The 18,193-nt window shown below is 33.6% G+C and overlaps 6 protein-coding genes across 6 annotated transcripts; 2 read left to right on the forward strand and 4 right to left on the reverse strand.

The window, feature by feature from the left end:
• Positions 1-1,723: 1,723 nt before the first annotated feature.
• Positions 1,724-3,513, forward strand: TVAGG3_0492030 (uncharacterized protein; the record flags this gene model as incomplete). Its single annotated transcript, XM_001303850.1, has 1 exon — positions 2,452-3,483. One exon carries the CDS (start codon positions 2,452-2,454, stop codon positions 3,481-3,483), a length of 1,032 nt encoding a protein of 343 aa, XP_001303851.1.
• Positions 3,514-3,587: 74 nt separating this feature from the next.
• On the reverse strand, positions 3,588-6,693 carry TVAGG3_0492040 (GAF domain-like family; the record flags this gene model as incomplete). Its single annotated transcript, XM_001303851.1, has 1 exon — positions 3,874-6,693. The coding sequence occupies one exon, from the start codon at positions 6,691-6,693 to the stop codon at positions 3,874-3,876; it is 2,820 nt and encodes a 939-aa protein (XP_001303852.1).
• A 498-nt stretch (positions 6,694-7,191) lies between these two features.
• TVAGG3_0492050 (RuvB-related reptin and pontin family) lies at positions 7,192-8,635 on the reverse strand (the record flags this gene model as incomplete). Its single annotated transcript, XM_001303852.2, has 1 exon — positions 7,234-8,625. The coding sequence occupies one exon, from the start codon at positions 8,623-8,625 to the stop codon at positions 7,234-7,236; it is 1,392 nt and encodes a 463-aa protein (XP_001303853.1).
• Positions 8,636-8,978: 343 nt separating this feature from the next.
• Positions 8,979-10,172, reverse strand: TVAGG3_0492060 (glycogenin subfamily member family; the record flags this gene model as incomplete). Its single annotated transcript, XM_001303853.1, has 1 exon — positions 8,979-10,172. One exon carries the CDS (start codon positions 10,170-10,172, stop codon positions 8,979-8,981), a length of 1,194 nt encoding a protein of 397 aa, XP_001303854.1.
• Positions 10,173-10,367: 195 nt separating this feature from the next.
• Positions 10,368-11,051, reverse strand: TVAGG3_0492070 (structural constituent of ribosome; the record flags this gene model as incomplete). Its single annotated transcript, XM_001303854.2, has 1 exon — positions 10,407-11,036. One exon carries the CDS (start codon positions 11,034-11,036, stop codon positions 10,407-10,409), a length of 630 nt encoding a protein of 209 aa, XP_001303855.1.
• Positions 11,052-11,451: 400 nt separating this feature from the next.
• Positions 11,452-18,179, forward strand: TVAGG3_0492080 (ataxia telangiectasia mutated (ATM) -related family; the record flags this gene model as incomplete). Its single annotated transcript, XM_001303855.1, has 1 exon — positions 11,816-18,145. The coding sequence occupies one exon, from the start codon at positions 11,816-11,818 to the stop codon at positions 18,143-18,145; it is 6,330 nt and encodes a 2,109-aa protein (XP_001303856.1).
• Positions 18,180-18,193: the final 14 nt, after the last annotated feature.

Below are 18,193 nucleotides of genomic sequence, written 5' to 3' on the forward strand. Positions count from 1 at the left end.
TGGGTTTGGTTGTCCAGGTTGCTGTGCATTCGCTAAGTTCTGTGCGTCCATTTAATATTAGATAAAAATATCTCTTACGAGTACATATACTGAACATTTGCAGGCATTGGTTCATCTTCATATTCTCTGTACTTTTCTGCCACGTCAAATAAATAAATGACACAATGGAAAAAACCTAAAACAAGTAGTCCTATTTCAAACCACATTTACTTACTAATAAAATTTCTTTGTTATGACACTTTCTCCGGTTTATAGGACCTCTCTCATATTCTATCTTGTCATATCTAAACTCATAGTCATGTATGTCCTCTAACCATCTCATAACGGTTTCCAAACCACTTTTATCGGATGTAAAGTAAAAAGCATGGATGGTTATGTAAAACGTCTAAAGTTTCTAAAGAGTCTCTCAAAGTCCAGTCTACTTGGTATTGAAAATCCCATGTGTTATAGAACGGCGGGTCCACTATAAAGAAAACATTTTCCTTGTCTTTATATTTTTCATACAACTCTGTCCAATAACATCTCACAAACTCTATACCCTCAATATATTTTTCTATGTCCTCTTTGAAAACATTTGTATAGTTAAGATATAAAACTTTTGACATAAGTGTTTCAATGTCATGAACTCTTATAGAACCACTATATAATAGTCTAGCAGATATACTATCCCAGTCTATATATTCTGCTTTTTTCAAAACCTCTCTCACAATATTTTTGTTATCTAATGGTATACGTTCCATCTTACCTATCTGAATCTTTTCTTTTAACTCTTTCAATATATTGTTTGTGTCTGGTATATGTTTGAGACGGTCCATATAGTTGTCGAAGTCATTGCATATAATCTTTGAGTCTGGGAATATTGTATGGCACAAATGGGATATATAGAAACTTCCACCGAACAAATCTACAAATGTTAGACCATTCGGTAGTTTCTTAAGTTCTCTCAATATAATATCTTTACATTTACTCTTATTTCCAAAGAACGGTAACGGTGGTTTTGTAAAATTCATTTATATATAATAATAAAAATGTTTTTACCCGAAAAGTGACAGAAAAGTGACAAAGCATGAAAACATATATAATTTGTGAAAAGCGACACATTATATAATGTTTTCGACCCAGAAGAAGGCTTCTTCCCAGAAGCAATGGAGGAAGAAGAAGAGTCCTCCGAATTCACACCAGAAGACTAACAATTTTCCGAATAAAAACTTCATTTATACTAAACATCTTCGGGGCTAGAGGGCACGAAGTGCCTGGAAGCCCCACTACCTTTTTTTTTGTTTCATCAAGAAATCGAATTTTTATAAGTTGAATATAAATTTTATTTCTGAAATGACTTTCTGATATTTTCTTATAATGACTATGAATACACAAATTATGGGTGACTTAAAATTACTGTAAACAAGACTCCAAACTTTACGAGTCTGACATTGTTGTAATATTTGGAATAATTACTTAGCTTTATCTGAAAAACTCGTATAATTCCGTTCTTCCTTTATATCCAAATAGCAATCCTCATATTAAAAAAATATATATGATATAACATGTTATTTATCTATTTTATGTTTGTATCTTTAATCTTACATTCTGTATTCTAAAGTCTATTGCATCAGAATTGTTATCCACATGATATTATAAAATTAATGAATATTTAATTTTAATTCCGAAATTATTCAATTTTTTAGATAAATTTGAATAATTCACGGAATATATTATAAAAATCAATTAGACCATAAAACAGTTCATGTTCTTGTTTTTAGATTTTGCGATATAAACAATTTCTATTCAAAATGAAAATAACGAATTCAAAATGAGAAGTTTTCATAAATTAAGATGTAATTATGCTATAGAACCTACATTGAGCATTTTCAACAAATAAAAATTGTTTGAAAACAATAATCTTCAACAATGAAATCACCAAGATCTGACTTAAATATCGAACTATTGAATGTTTCATTGATATCAAATGCGCCAGAACTTCAATTATATTATAATTAAGAGGAATTACTGTTTAATCCAAACGAAGCTCATATAAAAATTGCTGCCGAACTTATCAATACTCACTTTGCAAATTCCAAACTTTCATACGCATATAAATTAATAACTTATGTCGCAGATCATCGCCCTCATTCATGGCTTTTCCTCGCCCAAGTTGTCAAAAAGATCCCTGCACCTCCAAAACCATTAGATGGCAGTAATTTTGTTTTCTACCTAATTAAAAAAGGCGTTTTACATTCTCAATCATGCACCACACGTGGTTTGATTATACAAAGTGCTGATGAGCTTTAACTGCACTTCAATATACATATTGTGATGAAATCAAAGAAATGCTGAAAGGCATTCGAGATTAACTTTCTATTTCATATGCTTATTATATCTGTTTATAATATAAACCATGAATTGATATTTTGTATAAATTTCAGAAATTTCTTTTCAAAAAAATAAAAAAAAATGTTAAGGCTTCGAATTCCTCGTCGTGGAGAAGCTTTAATTAAAATTGAAGAAGTACAAACAATCATATACCTTATTGTTCTTGTTGGTACAATGATATATGGATCAGTTGCGATGGATGCGAAATATCAAGAATTAGAAAGAAGAGAAACAGCAAAATACAGAACAGGTGCACCACCAGATAAAGTTGATGGTGTCATTATGATTGATGCAACAAAGGATTCTGTAGCCGATTTGCGCGTTGATTGGAAACAATGGATGCATGAAGCAAGAAATGTAACAAACAGAACCGAAATCTTCATTGTTACTTCTACAGAATTAAACTGGTATCCAATTGGTCCTCTTCTCCTTAAAACAAACTGCACAGAAGAGAAATTAAGTGTTTGTCGTTTTGAACAAGGTCTTCGAGCGATTTTAACTACATTTCCTAACTTCAAATGGGTCATTAAAATCAATCCAAAGACATATCTCAATCCTTACGCTTTGAATTTGTTTTTAGAACAACTACCTAAAGGATTTTCGAGGTCTAGGATCTTGAAATCGTCAATTAAGACATCAGGAAAGCATTCTGGACTCGATTGGAACTGCGGATTGTTCATGACGCGAAGAATTGTTTATGAATGGTTAGATAAGTTCGATACTTTCAAAGAATTGATTAACTCTGGTGGTGGAAATGTTGAACTCGCTACAGGACCGTTTATTCTTACGACTTTCGATCTGAATCCGAAAGTTATTGCAGATCCAAGGTTTGTTCCTTATTCAAAGCGAGCAGAAGACTTCGAAGACTTGATAGATTACAGTTTGATCGATCCTTGCCCTACATCTTTCAGATATTACGGCTTAAACAACGAATCAATTTATTTAGTTAGAAATGCAGTGACTTGGTACTTAGATGCTGACATGGATGATAGAAGAGGCTCAATGCTACAACTTCCTCGTTCATCTGTCTACAATGGATACCTGATTTCGCCAAATAACTTAACTTTGTGCGCTCTTGAAAGGAAGAAACGCAAGAAACAAAAACAGAAATAATATTTTTGTGTGTTTTTAGTTGTAAATATTAGTGTTTGTTTTATTTTTCATTTAAAATGTTTTTTCTTTCATTAGGGTGGGAAAAATGGGAAGAAGACGATCAAATTCTATTCAAATTTCCACTTTTCAAAACAGATTTAAAATTGAAAACCGCTTCACTCATTCATTTTTTACTCTATTTTGGTAAAAATTGGGATATTGAATAAATTCAAGATAAAGATGATGGCAATTATTTGTAATTCATCTCTCAATTTTCAGTCCCATTTGACTTTAATACAAATTCGCACAGCGGGCGCTAAATGCTCCCTTAAGTCATGATGTTTTTGCTCTATTCAAAATTTATTAATTATATACATGAATTTTTTTAAAACAATTTCATTCAAAACAAATTTATTTAGCATTTTTGATTTCTCTCAGAGAAGTTCTTGCTGCGTTTAAGAATTCTGCAGCGACTTCATTTTTCTGGCACATCATTGTCAGTATCGGGATGTATAATCTATCAGCTAAATATATCAACTGCTTGACCTTTTCTTCGCCAAGAGCATCTTTTGCTTTCTGAAGAGCTTCATTTGGAGGACATTTCAATGGATACAATTTTATGACCATTTGAACACCTTTTGCAAGCCAAAGATCTCCTTCTTGTGGATTCTTGAATGCACCACCAGAGAAGCCTCTTAAATGACCATAAATAGCAGATTGTTCAGTGACAGTTTGCATTAAAGTATAATCACTAAATTTCTTGCAAATTGATTTTTTCTTTTCATAGTCCATATTCGCGCCGACACCGAAATTAGTTCCAAAAACAGCAGCAATAATAGGATGAGAGCATTTCTTATTACCTTCAAACAACTTGTTCGTTTCTTCATCAGAAACAAATCGAAAAACAGTTTCCAAATCTGACAACAAAATCAAAATATAAATAATCAATCTATTCTCAGAAGAAAACCATGCTTGCCAAGCTTGGTTTGTTAACAACTCATGAGCTACATCAAGAGCTTCTATCCTTGACTCGAAATTGATATCATAAGCCAAGAAGAAAGACGAAATCGTGTTCACCCATCGATTTACATCTTCAAATGAACAATCAAAAGTATGAGTGAAACCAGAATCAACCAAAAACTCTATAATTTTTGTTGTGTTCGGTTTCTTTGATATGACAATTGTTTCTTGTATCCAATCAGCAAATATATCCAATAAACCTTTCTGTTCATCATCCAATTCTTCCTCTGAATAAATCTCAGCTTCAATTCCTCGAGATGAAGTTATTAATTTTTGGTATTTTCTTCCTTCAGGAGCAGAAGCAGGAGGATATTCATAAGTAACGAATTGGACATCACAGCCAATAATATTAGATAATGTCCTGAAATTACCACAAATCAGTTCACAAAGATCTTTGTTTGCTTCCGAAATTTGAGCCAAAACATTTTTGATTAAAACTGTTGGAATAACAATGAAAATCATATGAGATAAATGAACTAAAAGGGCTTTGCTGTCTTCATCATTCTTGAAATTCTCATATACACAAACAAAATTATTATCAGTAACCACGAATTTTCCATTTTTGTCAATAAAACTTTTTTCTTGGCCGAATTCAATTTCGATTTTTTCTCCATCAAAAACATCATATAATTCTTTGTATTCATTAAATCTTCCTACTTTCAAGTTAGTGTTTTCAGGTAATACATCACTTATATCTCCACCTTCTTTAACTATCTTCACGAGTTTCCCGAAAACTGAGATGATATTGTCAGTTTTTTCTTGTTTAATTTTATTTTGATTGTTAAATTTCTCAATTTCTTTGATTAGTTTTATCTGGTGAAGAATTGGAGGCAAAGACATGGAGAACAATGTCGCAAGTGTAGATTGTACTTGCGAGAAGTTAGTGGAGACCAAAGAATTATACAAAACAATAACAAAATTCGTGTTTTCGACCTTCAAAACCATCATTGAAGTGATTCTACTTAATGTTTGGTCATTATCAATTGCCATGTTGAAATCTTTGTGGCTTCTTGGAGAAGTGTATGTAGAAACACTTTGGAACCCGATGGATTTGCGAATCAAGCTTGGCCCTTCTTGTAAAACAGGAATTTCGGGCTCATTCGGATCTGATTTCGCCAAAAGAACCCTGCAACGTTCAGCACTAGCGATAAAACAAAATTGTTGTTGAAAAGATTCCAAAGCGTTCTTTTCTGTTCTGAATTTTGAAATAACATTTCCGATCATTCTGAAATGACGAGGAGCGACTTGAATAAACACTGATCTCAAGACAAATAACAAAGGAGCAACATATGATGATAACAATGATAGTCTGGATTTGTCTAACGGAGTGAAAGATTTATTAAATAACAAAATTAAACCTCCAATTCCACCCAAAGTAATTGAAAAAGCGGCACAAAGAACGGATTTGTTTGATGTGAATATGCAATTCTCTCTGGATGTGTCGTAATTAATGTCATCAAGTGGATTGTTAATTTGAGTTAATTGTACTTGAGAATATAAATATCCTGATAATGTTTTAGATAGAGGTAGTACGTGCATGAATTCTTCTGTTGGATAAATCAACTCATCTGTGTTTGGAACTTTAAAAACAATTTTACATTCGTCAACTTCTAATAATTTTGCGAATTCTTCTAGTGTATTGAAATAATATTCATATAGTTTTGATTTTCGACTTCCTGATTTGATCAGATTATCTTCAAGAAGAGGATTTGTTGTAATTGAGTGAAATAGTGGGACAAGTTTATCCAAATATGATTTACAACCTGCAATATGGTTCATTATATCATCTAATAATGTAATACGCAATGCTGGTTGTGTTAATGAGATTGCTTTTTCTGTTGCATCATCAAATATCGTATTTTTACAAAAAATTTGAGATTCAACAACTGATGACTCATTTAAATATAAATCTAAGTCTGTAACACCTGCTATTCTTAAAATTCGGAAAAAATCTTCTTGCATCATTGGCATCTTTACTGACGGAGAAGGAGGTATAATTGGTTCATCTTTTGGAACATCAACTTTCTCACCATAGCAGTCGTTTACGATTTTTGTGAAGTATTGAAGATATTGATTCTGAGATTTTCGTAATTCAAGTAATTTTAGACGAAGTTTTTTATAAGTTTGTTGTAATTGGCTCTTTTTCTCGATATATACTTCTATTTCTTGTGTTTTATCTATATTTAGCGTTGAAATCTCATCTTCAGTCATCTCATAAACACGTTTTATAACAACTTAGTGGCGTGTAGTGGATTTTGAACAAATCAATCAAGCCAAATGGACAACGCAATAACTTTATATGTCTCAAAAGATAATGAATAAAAAGTGAATCTTAGTAAATAGCTTTAGATCACAAATATTATCAGTCTTATTATCTTTAACATTAAAAAAGAACTACGAGTTGATAAAGTATGATCTATGGTAGTATGAAACTCCAACAAAAAGAGTAATAATAACATTTATTCAAATCTTAAAATATATTCCTTCGTAAAGCCTCTTATTCAACTTTTTGGAAGATGCTCATTAAAATTTAGGCAAGTGTACAACAAAGAGACTTTAAGGAGGAAAATGGATAAATGAATTAATATTGAGAATGTTGTTACTCTCTTCTAAAGGCTTAATTTGCATACACTAGTATGACATATTCATAAATTCTGACGTAAATGATATTTGGATTCTTAAATTTTGTAATTAAAAAAATTAAATCTATTTTTTAAAAAATAATTCAATTCCAATCAATATTTATTCATTTTATTTAAGGAACTTATCAGCACTTCCAGCGATAATATTCTTGCTGCGTTCGATATCGATGAAGAGCTGAGAAGCACTAACAACAGCTTCCTTGTTAACAATAGGATCATCCTTCTCATCCTTACCACAGTCAGCAATGACTTTGGCCGGTGTCAAAAGTTGAAGGGCGTATCTAAGAGATTTTTCGTCAGCGAGGTTGCAAAGTTCATCTAGAGCATCCTCTGATACCTGGATCTTCTCGACCTTTGCGCGGATTGATATAATCTGTTTCATTTCATCTTTTGAATAAGCTCTTGTTCTAACAATCAAGAGACGGTCTAAGAGATCTTCTGGGATACCGTGTGGTGATCTGATATCTGTAAGACCAATCTTAGCTGTAGCTCTGTTTGTAGCGAAAATAACAATTGGAGCTAATTCTGATTCGAGAGCTCTGTTGAGGAATGAGAAGCATTCGATATCGAGAGTATGAACTTCATCGATGAAAAGAACACCAGGAACAAGCTCTGCAACACCTTGATCGATGAATTTTTTGACAACTTTGTTAACTTCGGTTCTAAGCTTGTCTGTAATTTCTGTCTTCTTCATGCCTGACATCTGGCTAACGAGAGAGGCAAGATCGTTTGGTTGGCCCTGTGGTTTTGAATTTGCAACATCAAGATCATGAAGAGTAACATCCTGGACGACTTCCTTACGGACGTGGACATCACCCTTTGGCTTTGGAACGAATTTGTCGGCTTCGAGATCGGAGTCCTTTTGGTATTCATCGCAACGACCAACGCGGTGAACTGTACCTGAGGAAACCTCGAAGTAGATGACATCTCCGACGGAGATCTTTGCCTTTTGCATTTGCTCGTAGATTGATGGGTCGATCTTGAGTGTGATTTTGTTCTTCATTGTCGCTAATGTGATTTTTACTTCTATAACTTGCTTGCCGTAGCCACCTGTTGTAGAGGCTGACTCTACTGGTGTGATTTCCATAAGGCAGCCTTCGTAAACTTCTTTATTTTCTTTAATTCTAATTCCAATTGCGCGACGGAAGTTTTCTTGAAGAACTTCTGTCTTTTTAACTTCAGAAGAGTAGACTTCGGAACCGACCATAGGGCAGAATGGTACCTTCTGGCCAAGTTCTTGTGAAATTGCAAGTGCAATAGCTGTTTTACCAGTACCTGGAGCACCAACGAAAAGAAGAGCACGGCCTGCCATGTGCCTCTTCTTGATGAGCTCGACAATGATACCTGCGGCTTCACGCGCTTCTCTTTGACCAACAAAACCTGCTGCATTTGGAAGAGCTTCACCATTTTCATTAAGGCCAAGGCCATGAAGGTGGGAGTGGACAGAAACACGTGCTTCACGCTCTGTGCTCTTGACTACTTGGATCTTAACGCGTGACATCCTAAAAAAATGTTCCAAACAAACAAAACCGTTTTATTTTTCTTCCGTCCACTTATAAATCTTCAATTAGTGAAAGGATTTAGAATATTTATATATCAAAAATTAAATTTCCTCTGTGATGAAGGTAAAAATCCTTATAATTGGCTGTGAGCAATCTATCTGAAATGCTCAAAAACAATTTTTATTTGAAAATATAAAACTACAACCTATAGCAAATCTATTTCAACTAAAATTGAAACTTCGAATTTGTACGTTATTTCGAAAAATCTTCGAAAATAACGGATTTAACTCCTGTACTTCTCAATTTATAACGACTACAACAAATATTTTTTATTCACATACAAACAAACTAATTATTCGTTCTTTCTTCTCTGATATTTTCCACCATTTGCATAGAAATCTTGAGAAGGATTATTTAACGCGTAAATAATCACGACAAATATTGTTATTGCTATTAAACATGCGTTAAATACAATTCTCCAAAATTGAATTGGAGAATATTCAACAAAAGTTTCAAGAAACTCCGTAGAAGTAAAGTTAATAACCTTTGGAAGTCTTCTTGATATGATATCTAACGAAGTATTTGATGATGGCGGGAATATGTTAGTTTCTTTCAAAATTGGCTCTTCTTCAAGCGCATCAAACATCTTCTTGAGTAAATATGACCATGCTTGAGACACAATGTGGTTTGGTGAATCCCAAGGCATATGATCCTTGGAAAATCTGTAAGATATGATTCTTGGATCAGTTTCGTCACCAGAAGTAGCATAAGAACCATCTTTAAGACCAGGAATTTCGTAGCAAGTGTATTTTGGCATAGTTGTGATATCATATTTGTAAAATTCTTCCAACAAACCATTATCGTATGCACCTAAGAAAGGAGTACCTTCTACACTTGCGCGCTTTTCGCTGTTTTCTGGATTAGATATCCAATCACAGGCTAATTCTTTTAATTTAAGAAAATCATCAAGAGATGGTTTGAATAAGAACACGTCTAAATTATGTACTGGGCCAAATTCGGACATTGACCATAATTGATAGTCCGGTGGTGCAGCAGGAGCTGGAAATTCGAATAATCTTGATGGATCTTTAGTAAAGAATACATTTGGACTAATCCAAAGTAATTTTTCGTATGAAGTAATTGTCCATGCATTTAATTTAAACCAATGATGAATATCTGAAGATTTAAATAATTTTCCTGGACATTTGAAATCTACAAATGGAGACCTATAAACACTTGTGTATAATTTTGCTAGTCTTTGTTCATGTTCGTCTGGCATTCTAAATTTCATTGAAATCAAAAGAATTCGATCAATTTTTGGAGTTAAATACCATAATGAATAAGCAAGCATTGCTGCTTTGAGAACTTCATGCTCCATATCATCATCACCTGTAATGGAAGTGATGTATGCATAATTATATGAAGCAGGAGTGACTTCATTTGCGTCAAAATCTTGATCTCCTGTATAATTTGTAGTGAAATCCGGGAATTCTTCAATCTTTCCACGGCTTTCTGATAATTTCAGGATCAAGAAAAGAAAGTTCATTTTGTTAGAGAAAAAATGAATCCACTTCTTATAGAAAATAACAAATAATATTATTGTATTCCATGAAGAGTTATCAAATCCATATTTCTTTTTACATTCATTCAAAAAATTACATTCTGCGATTATTGATATCTTGACCAAGTGTATTATCGAAGGGTGCATTAAAAAGCATATAAAAAAGTCATTAGTTCAGTTAATCTATATTAAGAGTAGAATCTATATTTACTCTTTAATTTAGTGTGTTGGGATTGGGCCACGGCGGTAGACGCGCTTTACGTGGTTGCCGCAATCGACAATCTGGCCATTAGCCTGGAGCTCCTTGAATTGCTCGAATGTGTATGGTGTGAAGCCAACCTTGTTTGAGATAACAACACGGGAGTGTCCTGGGAACTTGAATGAAGCACGGCGAAGAGCTTCGAGGGCGTGCTTAAGACCAGCGGATGTTGTACGGATTGTCATGATCTGAGAGTTGTAGTTAGCACGAGCAACAAGGCCTTCTGGCTTACCGAAAGCGTGTCTCATACCTGTCTGAAGTCTATCGGCACCAGCTGTGGAAAGCATCTTGTTAATACGAAGAACGTGGAATGGGTGAAGGTTGATCTTGATGTGATAACCATCCTTGCCCATTGTCTTCATCATGTATCTGTTGGAGCTGACACGAGCGGCTTCAAGGGCTTCAGAGGAAACGCATTCGTGCTCGAGAAGGATAAGGCGGCAGCAAATTGGGAGTTCCTTTGCATGTGCTGTCTTGGTGCCTGTTTCGTAACGGATGATACGTGGATCTGGAACACCACGGCAGAAGCGAGACTTTGGATATGGTTTGTTACCAATATAACGGTAGCAGCGAGCTGGACGACGACCCATGCTGTTTGAAAAGGTCCTGACACTTTCAACTTTACATGATCGATCATTTATGTCAAATTTGCTATCGAAAATTCCATTAGTACGCATAGCTATGATCCATACAATATCATATACAACAAGATTACTATGATACCATATCACTCTTGTCGTACAGGGGACATTTTTTAAGATTCATTTTCAGATTTCATTCAAACCCGTAATCTGATTTTTTAAAATTATCTAGCGAAGGATAATAACAATAAATTTTACCAAAATATGATCAAAAAAATAAAATAATAGATTTGAAAGGGCGATTTTTCTTGTTTGTAAAGTTCTGAATTTTTGTATCAGATTTAAAAAGTTTTAATTTGAGATTAAAACCAATATATTATATTTGTTTGAACAATTAAATTTTAATTTTTTTGAATTCACAGATCTGAAATTAACTCACAATGAAGCATTCCTATAAAGACTTCATTGCTAGAGCGAGAGAAAAGCGCAAAATGGAATACAAACGCTTATGTAGTTACACCCAAGATCAATTAGTGCGTGTTACCAATGAAATTATTGAAACTAATCTATTAACTGCGCCAATTTACGATAATTCGCTATGCATTGCAAAGGCCGAGTTAGTTTATACTTATATTAAGATCAGAACAGAAAAAATACCTCAGCTAATCCAAATTCTGAATTATCTGACTCCATTAAACGATATTCAAATAGATATTTTCATTGCGTTCGTCTATTCTAGGATCATTAAGAGCTCTCCAAAACATTTTCTTCTAAAAAGGTTTAAATTTATGATAGAAAATCTTACAGCTAATGAAATTTACATGGTACCTGCAGTATACTTCATTAAATTTCTCGCAGAACACGATCCTACATCAATACTTCTTTGCAATTCGCAATTTTTAAAAATTGCAAAAAAAGCTTTTTATGTGAAGAACTCTGTCATCCAGATTGCTGCGTACAAGTCAGTTAGCATGTTTTTTCAATACGTTTCACGTACTCAAACGCTTTTGACCCAAAATTCTGCATCAAAATTATTTACTTACGCAATTTCAAACTTTCAAGACATGAAATCCATCAACGGTTCATTAACGATACTCGCTGTTATATTTGAAACGGTTCCAAACATGATTCCTTCTGATTTGCACTCATTAACCGAGCGAATATGGAATATGTACACAAAAATACCGGCAGAATCAAAGGGAGTTGCATTGTACTTGCTAGTTTTGTTATTTATTTTCGGAAAAAACGTCATGGCAGACGATAAAATTGAAAATCTCAAGATGTTGTTGATTGAAGAAAATCAAACGTCATCAACAAGATTTTCAACACTAGCGTTGCTCAAATACATCGAATATGATACAGCTTACTTACAAGGTATTGATATAAACACAACTCTCAGCTCGATTTTACAATCATCAGATAAAAAAGCAGTTAAAAACGGATATTTAATACTCAAAAACATTGCCAATTCATCAAACAATTTATTATACCCGATTGCAAGGAAATTGGCCTCATATATTCTTACTTTACGAATTGATCATTATTTTGCAGACGTAATGCCTTATATTATTACAAAATTCCATTACTTTTGGGAACTTCTTTATCCTCATTTACGTCGTTTCATTGCAACTAATCCAGGATTGTTTTCAAATGTATATTTTCTTCAATTTATATCGAGAATATATCCTTTGCATGACCAATCCGTAATATCGAGTTTATTTATGCTTGCTGACTCTCCAGATCATGTTGTTCGTGAGTGTGTTGCAGATGCTTTGATTGCTCAGTACAATTTAGACCAAGCAAGCTCAGATATGCTTCCAATCAAGTTCATTTTCACTTTAGCGTTAACAGATCCATACGCTTCCGTTCGTGCAAAAGTTCTTCAAGCTTTTCCTGATAAGTCCATGAAAATTTTGACATCTGACGGAATTTTGTCAAATTTGTCAAGTATTGTCAAAGATGAAGACATTGATGTCAAAATTAATGCGATCAAGTTATTAGGAAAAATAGCGAAATACAATCCATTTGGTGTTTATCCCATTTTAAGAAGAGTTTTTCTCGATTTCATGTGCATATTAGACTCTCCAAAGTCATTTATTGTGAAATCGGAAGCATCGACATCATTACAAGCATGGCTACAAGCAGGATTCGAGATATTTCCCACTTCCTCCCAAACTTTTTGCGATATAGTTTTAAGACAACTCTCATTTCAGTCTACACCAATGCTAACTTACTTTGAAAGGAAGGCACATTCAACAATGACCATAAATATCACGTTAGCTATTGGATATATCGCAGAAAGGAACATGGATATCTTGAAATCTTACATTACTCAATTCCACAACCTTTTCTTATGGATGTTACAACAGAGGAGTGATAAAGAACTCAAACTTGCTATTGTAACAACAATGTACACAATATTGACCCAAATTGATGATTTTTACGACATCGAAATTTCCCATTTGTTTCCATTATTAGTTTCGATTGCTTCTACATGGAACAGTCGCAAATTAAACGTTGCAGTACTTAAACTCATGGGATACATCGGTGCTGTCGATGCTTCACCACTAGGAATTGATGAAGTACCTAATAATACTCCAGATGTATTGATTGCTTATGAATCTTCTGATTATTTGTTGTGTTATGTTTGCAAAACGATGATTGACTTGATAAAGAACAGTTCTTTGGTCATTCATCATTACAACGCTATGCAAGCACTTGCAAACATCTTCTCAACAGAAGAAAACGACAAATGCAATGAGTATTTCACGGAATTCGTTCATATTTTGATCGATTGCATTTCGAAATCAACAAATTTTGAATATATTCCATTATTAAAGTTCGTTGTACAAAATACTCCGATTTCTAGATTGAATTTAGTATCAACAGAAATCATTGATTACGTTCAAAAACTCTGGTTGAATCCTCCTTCTTACGATGACATTGTTACAATTGTCATTGAATTGATTCCGATTTTGGCTGCGAGATTATCAGATAAATTCGCGCATTTGATACCACAAGTTACGACTTTTTTGTTGAATTGCATTTACAGCCATGCAGGAAACAATTTAGTTATAACTAAGATGGCTTTGTTGGCATTGATGGCTTTGAGAAAGTTTTCTCAAGATTACTTCTTTTTGATTGTTCCTGAAGTAATTTCTTTAGTTAATACTTTCTCTTCGTCAACACAAGTCTGCGTACAAATGTTGGAAGCATTAAGAGTTTTCGTTCAATATTGTGATACTTCTAATTTTGTTTCTACAATTTTAAGATGCTCTTTGAACGCTTTACACAACGATTCGAATGAAGTCGTTCACGCAGCATTACAAGTTATATATTCTATTGTTGTTGTTTTAGGAGTTGATCACTTCTCCTTTTACCAAAACCAAGTGAGAAGCGTTTTATTGAACAGAAAAATTGACACTGCAAATTTTGACAAATTATTGAGATGTCCAAAAGGTGCCAAATTTTCTGACTTCACTTTTATCATTACGAACGATCCATCATCCATCATGCAGAAGCGTGAGACTGTTCTTAAGTTGCAGCAGATGAGCGCTGAACAAATTGTCAGCAGCTACAATTACACGGAAAGCGAAACTCCTTGGAACAGAAAAGAATGGTGGCATGATCTTGTAACGATAACTATCCATCAATCTCCATGTCATTTCATTAGATGTTGTTCGTTTTTGACATTGAATTTGTTTGATATTGCTGAGAGTATCTTTTTCCCTGCCTTCCTTTGTTTATGGAAAACATTGTCAAATGAACACAGATCAACGATTTGTGGCTGTTTAACAATCGCTTGTTTAAGTGATTCTTTGCCAAATTCAATCAGAACAACTTTAGTTGGTTTGTTTGAATTCATGGAACAAAACGAATTCAATCTCGAAATAGAAAATAGCGTTTTACTCAAAGCATGCGAAGAATCATCACAATACGCTAAAGCTCTCTATTTCGCACACAGATGTTATTATGCCAACAAAAATGATTTGAAAGGAATTGAAAATTTAATCAGATTAAGTTCTCATTTAGGTTTGTCAAAGAGTGTAAAAGGATTAAGTTCTCACGTGATGAATATGACAATGCATGCAAAATGGTGTGAGCAATTAGGCCAATGGGAGAAAGCAGAAAAGCTTTACCAAGAAAAGAAAAATGAAAATGATTCTTACAGAGGTTTGTTGAGGACACAAATGCATCAGAAAAAATGGGAAGATATCGTAGATGAAATGAAAAGTGACATCCAAAATCAAAGTGAAGAAATCAAAAACGAAGTATTACCCATTTATGCGATAGCTCTTTTCCATCGCCAGGAATGGGAACAACTTGGAAAAATCCTTGATTATTGTCCAATGACAAATGTTTATTTATATATTGTCAAAAGTTTGTATTTTGTTTCTATCAAAAATTACGAAGAAGCAATGAATATAGTAAATGATGGATTTGTTGCTTTGGCTAATTTATCTCGTAGTGTCTTCAAACACGACAAAGCAGAGCTTTATCCTTTGTTAGTTAAAGCACAACAATTGCAAGAAATCAAAGAGATAATTAACAACCAAGAAAACATGAAATTTGTTTGGGAAAAAAGAATCAAATTAGTAAGAGAAGATTTCGATACTTACTATGATATTTTGTCTGTTAGATTAACACATATTGATGTTAATAACATGATTCCAAATGCCATCAAAATGTTGAAAATCGCGCTAAAAAGAGATGAAATTAATATGTTTGATTTAGCATTCAAAAAACTATTTCCTGATGAAAAGAATAGAACAATTGAAGTGAAATTCTTGTATATCAAAGGAATGTGGGCACGAGGAAATCGTATTGATGCTGTTAAGTCATTAAATCAATTGTTGTTAGAAGCAGCAAATTACGACAAAACTCATGAACCAAACAAAAAACTGAATGCAAGAATGTACTATTATTGTGCACATTGGATATTACAATTGCATAATTTATCTATGTTTAAGAATTGTTTTAATCAAGCTGTTGTTGCTTTGGAAAGATCATTAAGTTATGAAAGTACTTATTATAATTCATGGCATAGATGGAGTTGGGCGAATTCTGTGATGTTTAGACATCAACCAACTATTGTTCAACATGCAAGTAACGCTATAAGTGGTTTCTGTAGATGTGTACAACTCAGACAAAGTAAATCTTTCTCTGATTTGATACAAATGATTTCACTTTTGTTTAGAGCTGATTTCAATTCAGACCAATTCAAAAGTTTATCGTCTGACATTGAAAAATTCAGTGATGAAACATTTCTTCAGATCATTCCACAGTTATTTGCGCAATTCACATCTAAGAAGAGGTTCGTTGTCATGTTTGTTTCCCAAATTGTTTCGAAATTATTACCTGACCATTTCCACGCTTTGATTTTTCCTTTGTTGCTTTTAACAAGAACTTTGAGAAGCGACAAAGATGATAATGAAGAAGATTTAGAGATAAATGGTGAAGAAGATGATTACGAAGAGCTTCTGATAGGTACAAAACAACAAGCTCATGTTCAACAACTATTAAACACTTGTACAAATAACGCCGTCAAAAGAATTTTACAAAAATTCTTTATGATCAATCCTGATGCTGTTTCACAAGCATTGACAATTTCAGAAGGTTTGTTGTTGTGTTCTACATCATCAGCGGAATCAATGTTTGAACACTTGAACAATGCTTTGCATGCTTTGTTCAAAAACAATGTTAATTTGGCTTTTCGAAGTTTAACAGACGCAATAACTTTGCCACAAAGAAAAGACGATGAAGATCAAGAGGTCCAGTTCAAGAAGGAAATGGGAGAATGCATGATAAAGCTCTGCAATCGTGGTAAGGCTGTTATTGACGTAAATGAAGTCATAAAAGAATTGACTGATTTATGGAAAAAAGTTAAAAATTACTTGTCGGGAGTTCGCCAAGTAAAAGCTTATATAACAGCTCCAGAACTTGCCATGTTAAGGGATTCTGTTATTGCTGTTCCTGGTACATATCAAGCAGGAGTTTCTCCTTCTTTGATACAGCAATTCGACGCTTCTTTGGATATTATTCACTCGAAACAAAGACCAAGAAATTTGATTATTTATGATCAAAACGGTTTACAACATTTAGCAATTTTAAAGGGCCACGAAGACCTGAGACTTGATCAGAGAATCATGCAGTTCTTTGAGCTCATCAACCAGCACATCAGCCATGATTTTTTGGATGAAAGTCGATCGTTGAGAATAATCAGATATCAAATTACTCCGATCTCCAAAAAAGCAGGATTAATACAATGTGTTGATGGCGCAGAAACATTGTTTTCTTTGATAAGTAATTATAGAACTGCCCATAACATTGATCCATTATGCGAAAACAATCTCTTCAAAGAGTTTTCGTCAGCAAACATTGATTATTTGAGACCAATTCAACGCTTGGAAATTCTCAATGAAGCGAAAAACGAAATCCCTTGTGATGATTTGAGAGAATCAATTTGGTTGAAGTCAATTTCAAGCAGAGAATGGGTTACAAGAATTCTCAATTTCTCTCAATCGTCAGCACTTATGTCTGTCATTGGATACATCATTGGATTAGGTGATAGACATCCTTCTAATCTGATGCTTCATAACGCAAGTGGGGCTTTGATTCATGTTGATTTTGGAGATTGTTTCGAAGTCAGCAAAATAAGGATCAGATTTCCAGAAACGATTCCATTCCGATTGACAAGGATGATGATCTCTGCTTTAGGACCATCAGGAATAGAAGGGGACTTCAGAATAACAGCTGAAGACACTTTAGTTCTTGTTCAAAATCATTGCGATTCAATCATGGCAGTTTTGGACATTTTCTTGCAAGAACCATTGGAAAGTGATGAAATTCTTGATAGAATGAATGATAAACTAGTTAAGAACATGGATACAGTTTTCTCTTCTATTGAAGAAACATGGGATATCGAAGGAGCTTCGGATGTTGCTTACTTGGAAATCAAAGACGCAACGGAAAAGATACAAACAAAAATTGTTGGAGAATCAGACCAACAAACGACAAGTAATGAAGCAGTCACAAAGTACATTGATGATTTGATTAACCAAGCAACTGATATGTATAATTTATCTTATTTATATCATGGATGGACACCTTTATGGTGAACATAATTTTATTATTTATGAAAAAAATATTATATAATATACAAAAGA

Source organism: Trichomonas vaginalis, chromosome II (assembly GCF_026262505.1).
Source record: "Trichomonas vaginalis G3 chromosome II, whole genome shotgun sequence".
Lineage (NCBI taxonomy): Eukaryota > Parabasalia > Trichomonadida > Trichomonadidae > Trichomonas > Trichomonas vaginalis.